This window comes from Cyrtonyx montezumae, unplaced genomic scaffold (genome assembly GCF_038088225.1).
Source record: "Cyrtonyx montezumae isolate F1298 unplaced genomic scaffold, pur_monq_1.0 scaffold_10, whole genome shotgun sequence".
NCBI lineage: Eukaryota > Metazoa > Chordata > Aves > Galliformes > Odontophoridae > Cyrtonyx > Cyrtonyx montezumae.
The window spans coordinates 47939395-47951964 of NW_027071826.1; the positions used below are offsets into that span (position 1 = coordinate 47939395).

General features: G+C 40.5%; 1 protein-coding gene across 7 annotated transcripts in view; it reads left to right on the forward strand.

Annotated features, from left to right (window-relative positions):
• TUB (TUB bipartite transcription factor) overlaps positions 1-12570 on the forward strand; it is a 115262-nt gene that overhangs the window by 87055 nt on the left and 15637 nt on the right. For 3 of the 7 annotated variants that reach the window (XM_065755290.1, XM_065755287.1, XM_065755289.1), the window contains exon 4: positions 4409-4546. The exons of 2 other annotated variants lie outside the window; for them this stretch is intronic. In XM_065755290.1, coding sequence (XP_065611362.1) covers positions 4409-4546 — 138 coding nt within the window. The remainder of the gene's footprint in view (positions 1-4408; positions 4547-12570) is intronic. 2 more of the 7 variants (XM_065755291.1, XM_065755288.1) reach the window with 1 other exon arrangement.

The following is a 12570-nucleotide window of genomic DNA, read 5'->3' on the forward strand; positions in this document are numbered from 1 at the left end:
CCAGCGGTGTCCTCACAAATGGGAGCCCATCCCACAAGCTCTGAACGCAGCGGGCAGAGCAGGCTGCTGCCAGCAGCATCCTCTGCAGTCCTAGATGCAGCAAGAAATGAACCGGGGTCCCTCAAGCATCAGCAAGTCCTGATGTACCTTGTTCTTTTTCACATTTGTAACATCAGCCTGATAATATGTCAGTATTGGGGGCAGAAACTGCACTGAGCCGCATGTGATTTTACAGGCAACATAATTCTTTGGGAGACTGGGATCTGTCTGTAAGTTGCTAGTTGCAGGGACAATGCCTTTGCTTTACATCAAAGCGTTTTGATGTAAACATCAAATATTTGTAAGTGATTAAATATTACCCCACATGTCAGCATCTTTGCCCTGTTTCAAGCCTTTATATTTAACAACTTTTCTTCTTTGTTATGTTTTTTTGTAGACCGTCTGTACAAAACTGATAGAAAATAGTTTGTTCTGCAGTACAGTGTTCTTACCTTTCTTCTGGATATTTTTATGGGGTCTGTTGTCAGAAGATTGTGAAAATGCTAAGAGAGTTTGTAATCTCAGTTGACAAAAACAGCCTTATAGAGTTGAGCCAATGGTTTGCATCACATAATTTATCCATCTTTCTACATGAGCTGTTCTCTCCACTACTGTGAGGTTTTTTAATCTGTTTCCTTGTGTGTGTGTCTGGTTCTTCGTTCTTCACGTAATATAGTGATCAGAAATATTTTTTCACCTATCCCATTGGATGTGAGAGGGGTTGGTAAGTTATCTTAGAGTTTTTCTTTCTTCCTTTACGAACGTGGGAATATTTGCATTCAAATCAAGCAAAATGGGCACGCAAACAGAAACAAAAATTGTTTTCATTGCATGGTACTTGGAATCTTATTTCCTGTGTGAACCTATGTTGATGGAGACCAGACAGAAAAACATGCCTGTCACTGTCATTCACTTGAACATCTGTAGATAACTCTTTCCATATTTTTTTTTTTCAATTCTCTGTTGTCTGCATCACAGATTATTCAGGAACTCAGGAATGGCATCCTTTCCTTTGGTTATGAGATGTAGCCCTAACCCTGGAACCTGCAGTGCTGTCCAGCACAGAACTGGTTCATGAAATACTTCTTTCCACGCTTTTGGCAGTCGGATCTGAGTGCAAAGCAAAGTCAGCTCGTGGCCCCTTTTCACTTTGGTGTTAACTATGTTAACAGCCCACTTTGTTGTTCACCTTTCCCTCTTAGCTCAGATTCAGAATTGATAAAGTAACCTTTGCTGTTCTCTGTCTCCCAAACAGCATGTTTTGTGTTAGCAATGAGCAGTCAATTTAACAAGAAGACAAATAACAGTAGAATTAAAATCATATTGTTGTATTTCTTGGAACCTTGCCATTTGCCTCAAAGCAATTTCTTACTATTTATGTGTCCAAAAAATGAAACACGAGGCACGATGGTCCAGTGTCATTTGCTCTTGGAATTTTGTCTCAGTATATGACATCCTGCTCACATCTTCATCTTGTCTAAATGCAAATTCTAGTACAAGCAAATCTAATTGAAAAGGAAGAATTGTCCTTATTTTTAACTCTGTTAATGAAGCTTTCAATAATTTAGAGCTGGAAATATGAGGTACTGGGCTGTATTTTCACATGTAGTCACCTGATGGTTAAGGCAACAGTCAACTGGGATTTTTAAAGTTAACTGATTTTTTTTTTTAATTTTTTAATTGAAATTAATACATTTTTTGAATGGCATTTGTTGAAAGTTCATCCCTGTAGCTACATGTAAGATTATTTATTTGTCTTGTCCCACTGGTGTCATTGTTTTTAAGATATTTTTTAACATCCAGCTGAGGACATAAACATATCATCATAGCAGTTTCTATTATGCAGGGAGGCCAGGGAAAGCATTAGCAAGTTGATGAGCGGTGGCCGAGGTCTGCTGTTCTCTAGTGGGGGGGCTTTGTGGTGAAGATGGTATTTTGGGATTCGATTAGGATTTATTTTAGAACTGGTGCTTTAAATGTAATGTGTCAGGTCAGAAAAAGATCCTTTAGAGTTAGGAGATTCTGTGCAAATTCCTTTCACGACCCCATCTGTAATATTATCAGCACATCTGTGGTTTAAATTTTATTTTTCATCCTCCATTGCTCGTGTTTGCAAGTTCTGCTCACCATATACAGCAGTGATGGTGCGTATTAAAAAAAAATAGCTACTGTGTGGAAATTTTGCCTCACAGATTGAACTAATGGAGGTATTTCCTTCCCTGGCATTTGCAGTGCCCATCACTGAACTTGTAATCAGATGTCTTTCGCTGAAAGTTATGGCACAAAATGAATTCAAAAAGCTTTAGGCTTTTTCTTGTTTAATCAAAGGACAGATGATGAGACAGTGAAGATGAAGATGAGTCTTTAACTTTTCAATGTAGTGTCAGAACATTTCATCCTTTGCTTATTAATCATTGCTTCGGGCCAAGTAGATTATGTTTCATCTGAATGAATGAATGAGGACGTGTATTTAAAAGGGAACTGATTGGTCATTGAATGTTGATCATTTGTAAAGTACTGAAGTTCAGTTACAAGGAGGATTATCATCTTTAAAACAATGGAAAGAACATACCCCCATTTTTATAGACTGACTGAGCTACAAATAGAGGACAGATTGCTGTGCTGACCAATCCTGCCTATTTAAAGACTGTGCAGCAGGGACACTTTGGTTCCCTGCTTAGTCCAAGGCTGCCATGCCTGTGGAAATAGGACGCCATGCTGCCTTGTACGTGTCCTTCTCCCTGACACGCTGTGCACTCCCTCCCCAGTTCTGTCTTGCTAATTTCCGCAGTGTTCTGTGATGCTCAGCAAGGAGACTGCAGTCTTGGGATTTGTTTGATAAGGATGGGAGTGAGGAATTGGGCAGTGACAAGCTGTTTATTTGGGCTATTAATCACTCACACCTCTGCCAGTTTCACCTACATACTCTGCAGAATTTGGACGTTTCCTCTGTGTAATGAAGAGGGAGTGTGTGTCCAGTGAGTGCTGCAGATGCTCCTTGTGCTGGGAATGTAATGCTCTACATAGAGGATTGCTGGACTGAGGAGGGCAGCTCTGGGGTTCTGAGGTGGCTGACTCCATCTTACTCCTCTCAGAATCTCCTTGGTGTTTGCTTCTGTTGCTCTTCATGTGCATGAAGGTTTTGGTGAACAGAAAAGTTGCTTCGTAGACCTGAAGCTTGGGGAGAATTTCCCTCTTCAAAGGGGTAACTGTCTGTCTGAATGTCACAGGGTGTCACTAGCCCTTCTGGGGCCTTAAGAAGTTTGCCAGAGATGTTTTTACCTACATTTATAGGTAGCCAGTTTGTTCCAGTTAGGTTCCTTTATGATTTTTTTTTGTGTTTTGTTTATTTTTAAGAGAACAATTTAAATTTGGGTATAAGAAAGAAATGGCGGGAGGCCCCAAGAGCAAAGGTGTTATTCCTCTGGGATAAACCACTCACTTCATAAAGCTGGAGGTTTTGCAATTAACAGCAACCAGCAGCTGGTGCCAGCATTTCGTAGTCCCCATCTGCAGGCTATTTTGCTTGTGATGTGAAGTTTGATGATTTCTTCATACATTTCACAAAGATGATTGTGTTTATACCTCTACCTCAGTGTTACCTGACATCAAGTTTGGCCTGGCCAAAAGAGTTACTGCATACATTATTTTATACAGGTTGAAATATTGACCTCAACGCTGACATGCTTGTAGAAAGTGATAATGGCTCTTTTTACTTTGAAAGCAACTAGCAGTAGGTGAATTATGCTGGATGTTTATAGGTCGTGCCATGCATAATATGTTGAGACTTCTAAAAATTAATTTGTATGGTACAAAATAGGGAGAGTCTAATTTTAGCTTTGTCTGTAGTTTCTCATGAAGTGCCTGGCTGTCCTACTCATCATAACGTGGTACAGACACTTGTGTAAGGTGTGGTTCTTGGAAAGGAAGGCTGGTGATTCCTTGTTTATGGTTTAAGGATGTAGTTTTAAACATAGGCACTACAAAGTCTACATGAAGCTCTTTTGCCTTCATGCTGCCACTGTTTGTGATCAGTCTGGCAGAGTTTAGGATGAGGAAATGTGCTTCCTACAATAGCTCAGCAATACATTCATATTCTGATGTTATTTTTGGCCTGAAAGCTAGCATATTATTGGAGGGAAGAAGGAAGTTGAATACATCCCAGTTAACCTAATGCTTCTAATTTTTTTTTACTGTAACTTTGCAATTTCTCATTTATTTGAATCTCATCTTTGCATGAATTACCTGAAATACAAAATTCTGCTATGCCTCCTTACATCTTCACTGAGTTCTCAATTTGTTCTCTCTCTCAATATGTTTCTCTCTTGTCTCTCTCTTTCTTTTTCATGGGGTGCCCTGATCTCTGAAGCAGTACAGGAGGCCGAGCAGGAAGATGTAAAGGTGGTAGTGGATGCCCAAGCTCCGAAATCAACTAAAAAAGCCAAGGCAGCATCTGCGAGCTGTCAGACTGGCAATGCCAGAAAGGAGAAAAAAGGGAAGCACAAAGGTTAGCTGCATGCCGCTGAATGTCACATGTGGAATTGACTGCACCAATACCTTTCTTCTTTTCTGTTTCTGTTTTGTTTCGTTTCTTTGAAAATGGGTGATTTTTCTGAAAGTCTCCCGAAAGGGATTTATTGAAATTTTTATGAGATTGGAAAATGTGGATGACTTGGAGCTGCACGTGTGAAGGAGAGCTGAAATTTGTAAACGGCGTCTGATCCCAAGAAGCAGGTTTATTCAAATTCTAGATGAGTAAAGAAGTCCTGATGAAACAGAGGAAGCAGGCATTTTCCTGCAGTGTTAAAGAAATGAGATCCATCTCACTCCAGTGTGACTTTTCCTTAGTCTCGTCTGCATGCGGTGCAATTTGGGAAAGCAGCCTTCAATTGCAGTCATTGTAAGACTCTCACTGAGGTTTAAGCGCTGCACAAATTCGAGGTTAAGTGAGCGTTTTGAAAATTAAATTTGACAAATCCAAGATAATATCTTCAAAGGGATTCTTCAAGTTGTTACTTCAGGATTAATCCATCCTAGGTGGCAAACGTATGTGAAGAGTTTATCTGAAAATGGTCTGCAGTGCAGACATTGCAGTGCAAATTTTGGGTAAGATTGGTTAAACATAACGAAAGCTATTGATAATGACAGAAGTGTAGGTAATATAATAAATATGTATAGATTTTCTTATGTATGCACACACATAAAGAAAGGAGAGATTTTTGTAACAGAACGTGCAAGGATTTTTTATTTGATGGCAGATGACTAATGACATTAATGAATACCTTTCCACTGGTTTGCAGTTCTTGAATAAGGCTATTGTAAGACTGTCGTGCCTAGACTGCACTGAATTCCCATCTTAAGAGTTTCCTGCAGTCTCTGTTATTTCCTAGGTAAGAATGTAGTGTCTGCTCTTGACAAGTCTACTTAACAATAATAATGACTAGCAAAGGTAACTATTGAGGTCAGAGTATAAGGACTTATCCACAGGGATTTTTCAGGACCTGAGCCTATCTGATCAAAATCCATTACAGCACATTGCAACCTAATTCTTGAGATTTGAATCTTCAGCTTCTCTACGTCTGTAGTCCCTCTGGGACTGGGTTAGTCAGGGTTCAGAGGCTGGCCCTGAGGTAAAGAGTTAATTTGTTTATTTATTTGAAAGGAAGATGATGTTTGCCTTGTCAATACTGAAGCTTAAAATAATAAAGGACAAGGGTAAAATTAACTCTGTGTAAAAGTTGTTGCAAAATAAGTGAACAGAAAGCTAATATTTCTGAACTTAAAATAAGAAATCGTTCTACTCCAGCATAGTAATACAGATGCCAAGTTTTATTGTGGAGAGCATTTTAATGGAGAATAAAATTTCTCTTACTAGTTTAAAATAAAACCTTCCTGAGGCGGCAGTTGAGCACTGTGTGGAGTAATACTTAAATCATTCTTACTGCACAGCCTTGAGGCTCTGTTTCATCTCATAGTGCCTGTTTGGGCTGTCTGTGTATGTACAGAACTTAAAATATTGTTTTGGTCAGATACAGCAGGCTTAATTTGGGAAATGTGTGCCTTGTAACACCAGTGTATGTTTATATGTTTAAATCTGCATGTTTTCTATTCAGCTTTCTCATGAATTCTTGTGCAAAAATAGTCTGTGACCGAATCCATTCCTCGGGCCTGGTGAAGTTTTGGGGTTTTACTTCAGACAGCATGAGAGAATTGTACTATTATATTTAATATATGCATTTACATAGAGTGGTGTCTAAGTGATACTGTACACATGCATGGTTAGACTGAATTTGCTGGATAGCTTTCTTTGAACTTTCCTGCTGAATGCAGATGAGTTTCTCCATTAGCAGTGTGTACTTCCTATTTTTCGTCATCTCAAAGCAGGTTAATGACTAATATTTATCTCATATGCCTGTAAAATATTTATTCATCTTTGGACAATTTTTCCAAACAGACAAATGTCAACATATTTTAGTGGATACAAGTTAATAACAGTAAAAACTGCAGAGGGAGCATGATGTGTGCACTGCGTGTACATCATGGGGACTGCGTGTATAAGTAGCAGCTTTGACAAAAGAAATCTGGGAAGCCCTGAGGGTGTAGCAATAGGAAGTTGCCTTTGGGGGCAGCTGTGTCGATGTTTCAGCCCACAACAAAGCAGTAGCCTCAGCCCAGGTAGCCAGCATCACCTTTCAGGTTTTTATCGCCTACTGTGTGCTTTGTTGCCTGTTATGGATGCTGCCCTTTAAGTGTAGAGAGTGAAGCAGTGGGGTTTATTGAGAGATTGTTGGTTGTGTAGTTAGCAGAATCTCTTCCATCGCTGTCAGCTGTTTGAAAAGAGTTTTGTGTTTGGTTTTGTGTGTTAATTGAGGGATGGAGGTGCAGCTTGTCCACTTGGTAATGTTTGAGCAATTCGGGATTGTTCCATGCTGTGACTTTTATATGTCCCATAAGTGAGCAGGATGGTTGCTGAGGGGTGGATGCATGTTACGTTATGTTAGACAGCATTTTAAAGGTTTCTGTTAGTATTTAGTTATAGTATTACTTCTCTGAGTGCAGCTGAGCTCTTTGTGCTTGAAGGGAAGAAAAAAGCCTTCAGACTAGATCCTATGAATAATAAGCTAATTCAGACCAAGGATCATTGAATTATACATGAATAGCTCTTGCAGCTGTACCGTAACGATCCTACTCTGGTCTTAGATGTGTAATGCCTTTTTAAGTGGCTCAAAGAAGATGAAACTATGATGAGAACAATGAGCTGAAGATAAACGCAAGGGAAGTAGTAGGTTTAATGAGGTTACAGTGACATGGGGCAAGAGAAGGACGTGGCTAACTGCTCACATAGAGCTGGTGGTTGCTCCTCAGTGAGGGCTCACTCAGATATTACTCAGATATTGGTGAAGCCAGTGTGCAGCATTTCCAGGTAATTCAACAGAAAAATAATGCAAACAAATGAAAACAAATGTAACGGGTACCTCTGAAAAACATGCACCCAGAGTGGGATGTGAATACAGGACTAGAACATCCTTAAATTCCACATACCTAGATTATTCCTTCGAACTGAGATTGTACAATTGTACATTGTAGTGTGGTTTGTGGCTGTTGTGGTTTTTTGTTTGCTTGGTTTTTTTTTTTTCTCAGTGTAGTTTTGTGAAGTGCCTTTTTTTGTCTTTTTGCAGTGAATTGCACAGAAGCAAAGCAGGAAGACTAAAAAAAAAACAAAACAACCCAACATGCAAAGCCCAAATGTAATTTGAAGTGAAATTCGATATGAAAATTCGGAATTAATTCCATGAGGTTTTGTTTCTGACTGAACCCACTGTCAATATACCATGTTAGCATGTTCTAGGAAGCATTTTCCCTACTGCACTTCAAGAGTCAGAAAGCAAACAAGAAGCTCTGCCAGTGCTTATTCTGCCAGGATGACTGTTTCATGCTTTGATTTTATTTACTTCTTCCATGTTTATTTCCTCTCTTTCTCGCCTGTCTGTCTGTTTTGATTTGTGCATCCTGTCCCATTTTTATATGTAACAAGAAACTACATTAGTGCTGGCCAACTCAGAAAGTTGCACCATTTGTTGGATAAGAAGCATTATTTCTCACCATAGCACTTACTCAGATGGGAATAACAGAGTTTATGTAGAGTTATGTAGAGTGGATTTATCTTGGCTTTCCTGTGCATTAAAGAGAAAGGATTGTAGGAGAAACAAATGAGTTTCCACCAAGAAAAACCCTGCTGTTATCGGATTTGACAACCCTTCCAAGCTGCAGTTGAGGAACACACAGACCTAGTTGTGAAGAAATCCTGCTGCAGTTTTGTAGATTTCGTCAAGGTGAACATGGAACTTGCTGCTTGAGCCCTTGCTGTCAGTGCCCTGATGTGATGTTAGCAACAGTCCTTCCTTTGGCTGAAGTTTAGACTAGATAACTTCTGGGATCCTTTCCTAAAAAAAAAAAAAAAATTATTTGCATCCACTTCTTTACCAACAGATATCTCTGTGATTTTGCATTTGCTTAACCCATCTCAGGATGTGCTGCAGCCCCAAAGAGAACAGGCATGCACTGGGAAGTGGCTTAGAAAACATGAACCGCTACAATATTCTTAAGGCAAGGTGATCCTAACAAAAGAACAAGAAAATGTATTTTTTTTATACCCCTTTAAGCATTCTCCCTTTTGAGGAGAATTAAACCCAACAAACATTTTCTCTTTCTTTTCTAATTAACGGACTTCTACATTTTGAGAAGGTGTAGTTTCCTGATACTACATTCTAGTGTCATATTAGAGCTTCCTATGTAATCGTTGTGAGAAATAAGCCTTCTGAGTTCCTGCGTTCTGCACTACTGCCTTCCTGTACCACTTTTCCAGAAGTAAACCTCATTATATGTGGTGGTCTGTCTTCTGGATAGTTGCAGACTTCAAAAATATCATCAACTGCTGGGGTTTTTTTCTTTCTAACTTAAAAAGCAGACCACTTAAAGCAGTAAAGGCTGAAGAAGGGTTTCCCTTCAGGCGAGCTCTTTAAAGGCTGGAAATCCTCTTTGTTTTGGTGTCGGTATAATAAAAACAGATTTTTCTGCCTCTGACCTCAGAGCAGGCTAACTGGCTTCTGGAGCTACAGTCCTTAAGCTGGTGGCAGAGCTGCTGTGCAATGTGTAACAGCAGCCTTGCTGCTGGCTGCAGCCTTGTGTTACCCACTTGGGGGTGCCTTGTGTCGGACCGGTGGTTTGTCTAACCTGCTACCTTACTTTGTAAGGCACACTTAAAGAAAGGAATGAAGGAAAGTTTCTAGTATGTCAGTGGCATTTGTGTCTGTGGGGGTAGGACATAGCTTGGATGTGTTTTTGAGTCTGATACACAAGCAGCTCAAGCATATTCTTAAAGCTTAGTGTATAAACAGTATAGCTGAATTACTTCTTCAGTGCTCTGCAAATTGAAAATGGAAATGTTTGTATTGTGCCATTCCTCTCTGTTCAGTTAGGGACAGATATAGCTGTTCTCTGTGCTAGGTGCCTACCCTGATGTATATTCTTATTTGCCATTTGGTCACCAAGCTCACTTAGTTCTCTCTGGGGATGAGTCGTTACTGAAGGGAGTTGCTTCAGTAACAGGGTTGTTTCAGTCTCGCTCTTTTCTCCCTGCCCTCCTTTGTAGTTGCCTTGAGGGTGATATTACGAATTCCTTTTCTTCTTTACAGATATTCAAGGGCGCATCCATCAGTTTTTCTTTATGTTAACCTTGGGGAAAAAAACGTAGAAAGCCCTGAACCTAGCTATAAACACTTTATTTTTGGCACAACCCATTCAGCTTGTCTTTCCTGACACCCTTAAACTGGGAAACTTAAAGCTGTAGATGCGCGTTGTTTGCTTTTATTGCTCAGTGACCCATGCTTCTAGTAGGCGGGTGGAAGGACAAGGAGGCAGTGAGGCACAGAATGAGAGAACAAAGGGGGGGATCCACCTCAAATATCACAGCTGTGCAGGCTTGCAAGTGCTATCAGATGTGAGGTGATGCTGAAGCTGCCTTCTGAACTGTGACTGAACAGAATACACAGACGTCACGTGACATAAAATAGATGTGTGCATGCTTGCATTTAGTGCCATTGCATAGAACTACATTACACGTACAGATATAACCACAATAATGCATGCACACACACACAAATGTTACATAGATAATCCTGTGTTTGCCATGAACCATCTTCAGCATCAAATTCATTGGCTGCTTTATTTTGTTTTTCCCCACAATATTATAATTCTGCGGAGGTTATTTTCTTTCTTTTTTCTCTCTGCCTGGCTACATCTTCCATCCCCTTAACTGGGGGCACCAGCAGAACCATTCGTAATGCTTAATAACACACTCTACCAGCGATGCATACTTCAGAATGCTGGAATAAATTTTTCTTTTCTAAAAGTGTGGCCTGCCAGGGTAGGCTTTGTCCTCCTGCCTAATAATACGTGATGTTCCCGACAGCACGGGGTGTGAGCGCAGATGTTCTGCAGGCATCAGAAAGCAGCAGCCTCAGCGTAGTCTCTGCTGCTGTCAGAGGCATCTCTTTTGCTGCAGATACTCATCTGCTCTGGATTAGGGTGTTCTGTTCCTTTTGAAATGGGTTCTCAAAGTTAGGGTTCCAATAGCCAAAACTTGCTAAGGGTCTAGATGTGCACAAGGGATGAGCATCGTGTTCAATTCATGGGTGCTTAATGCTTGACTTTCTGAACGTTGTGCTAAGAACATGTCTTTGGTCACTTGAAAAATGATGGTTAATACGAGCAAAGCTGTTTCAAGTACCGCAGTGGATCCAAGCAGCTCTCTGTTCCAGAATACCTTTGCTGTAGTGCTTACCCTGAAATAACTCAGGGTCAGCAAAACTGCTAGGTTGTTCACTGCCATGTTATGTCTGCAGCATTGGGAGTTACGCTGCTCAACGTGTAATCTGTCCCTGCTAGCATACTGTAGCTGTTGCCCAAATAGGTATGTGAATATTTGGATGAACTTTTTAAAGTTTCCTTTGTTACCACTTCTCTCAGTTTCAGTATATTTGTTTTTGACCTCTTTGTTTGACTTAGATCACACGAGATTGAAGTGTGGGTAATTGCAATATCCATTTCACAATGTACGAGTTAGACTACACGGTTTCCTAAGAGAAGTGACAACAGCAAATATGTTGAGAAGAGGTCTTCTCTGTTTTGGGACTGATGCCTTCCAGTGAAAACTTCAAGAGTTGAAATCGAGGCTGGCAAAGCTTACTGAACAAACATAGTGTGTTGTGAATTAGAAGACTTGTGAAATAGTTTGCCTAGTGAGCTAGAATTCATTCGGACTGCATGCATTTTTGGAAAGCTGGGTACAGGATTTATATTTACTTTTCAGCAATGTAGGATTTCAGTAACAAAGCACATGGGTAGCACTTGTGGTGTGGCAGATTGTCCTGGGAAGCAACACCTCCTGAAAGATGAAAACCAAGGTGTGAGGGGAGCAGGAAATGGCACAGAAAGCCACAACTGAACTGATGGCATTCCAGGCTAACAAGAGAAAGCTTTCGGAGTTCTGAATGCTTTGAGAAGTGGGGGACAGGAAAGCATGCAGGGACATAGAAAGTTTAGTTCCTTTCCCTGGTCAAAAGTATCGTTGAGAGGTGTGTTGAGGACTGACTTCTGAATGGACAAGGTAGTTGGTGGTGTAGAATATCTGTTGTGTAACAGATGGTGTAAACATAATCGAGTAGCTGGAACTCATTAGGCCTGTTCACACCGAGTCACACGTGTTGGGCAGGGAGGGTAATCCACCAGGACAGCAATGGCCATGGGGTTGCAATGCATTCTGCATCACAAAAGAGCACCCAAAACTCTTATCTTGCCAAAGTGATAGGAACATTTCCTTTGGCTTTATTTAGACTTCCCAGGTTGGATAGACTGATAGTTGTTGTTAGTTTTACTGTAACTACACCAGAACTTACAGATAGGTGCAGTATTTGCCAGATAAGGTTCTGTGTGATGCAGCAGAGTCAATAATTCCCTCTGACCTTGAAATCTCAGATTGGGAAATGTGAGTCGCACCTCCTCTTGTTTTGTCTCTCTCTTTTTTCATCTAACCTGAAAGTTTTTAAATACTGCAGCGTTGGACTGCATCTTGTTAGATGGTAGCACAGTCACTGCTTTTACTGAGGGGGTGGACCACTTTTTTTCCCAACTTATGCTTCACACCACGGCGATAGTGACATCAGGTATGGGAGTTAAGCATGCTAGTGTGTCATCCAGTTGCCTTGTAATGCAAGTTGACAGCTACCGGCAGGGAAGGTTGTAATGCTAATCTTGGAGACTACAGATGACTGTCTGAAAATGCCCCAGCCCCTAGCAGTTCATTCTTAGAGGATTCATTCAGCTCTGTTTGTTCCAAGGAGCAGCGTGTTCTTTTACTGAGCTAACTGCTTGTAATGCTTTTAAAACAAAGCCTTTAGAATAGCAAGGGTAAAGGGTTACATTATTTACTGTGTCTGTAAATGATATTAGTACCTTTTATTGGTGCAGAAA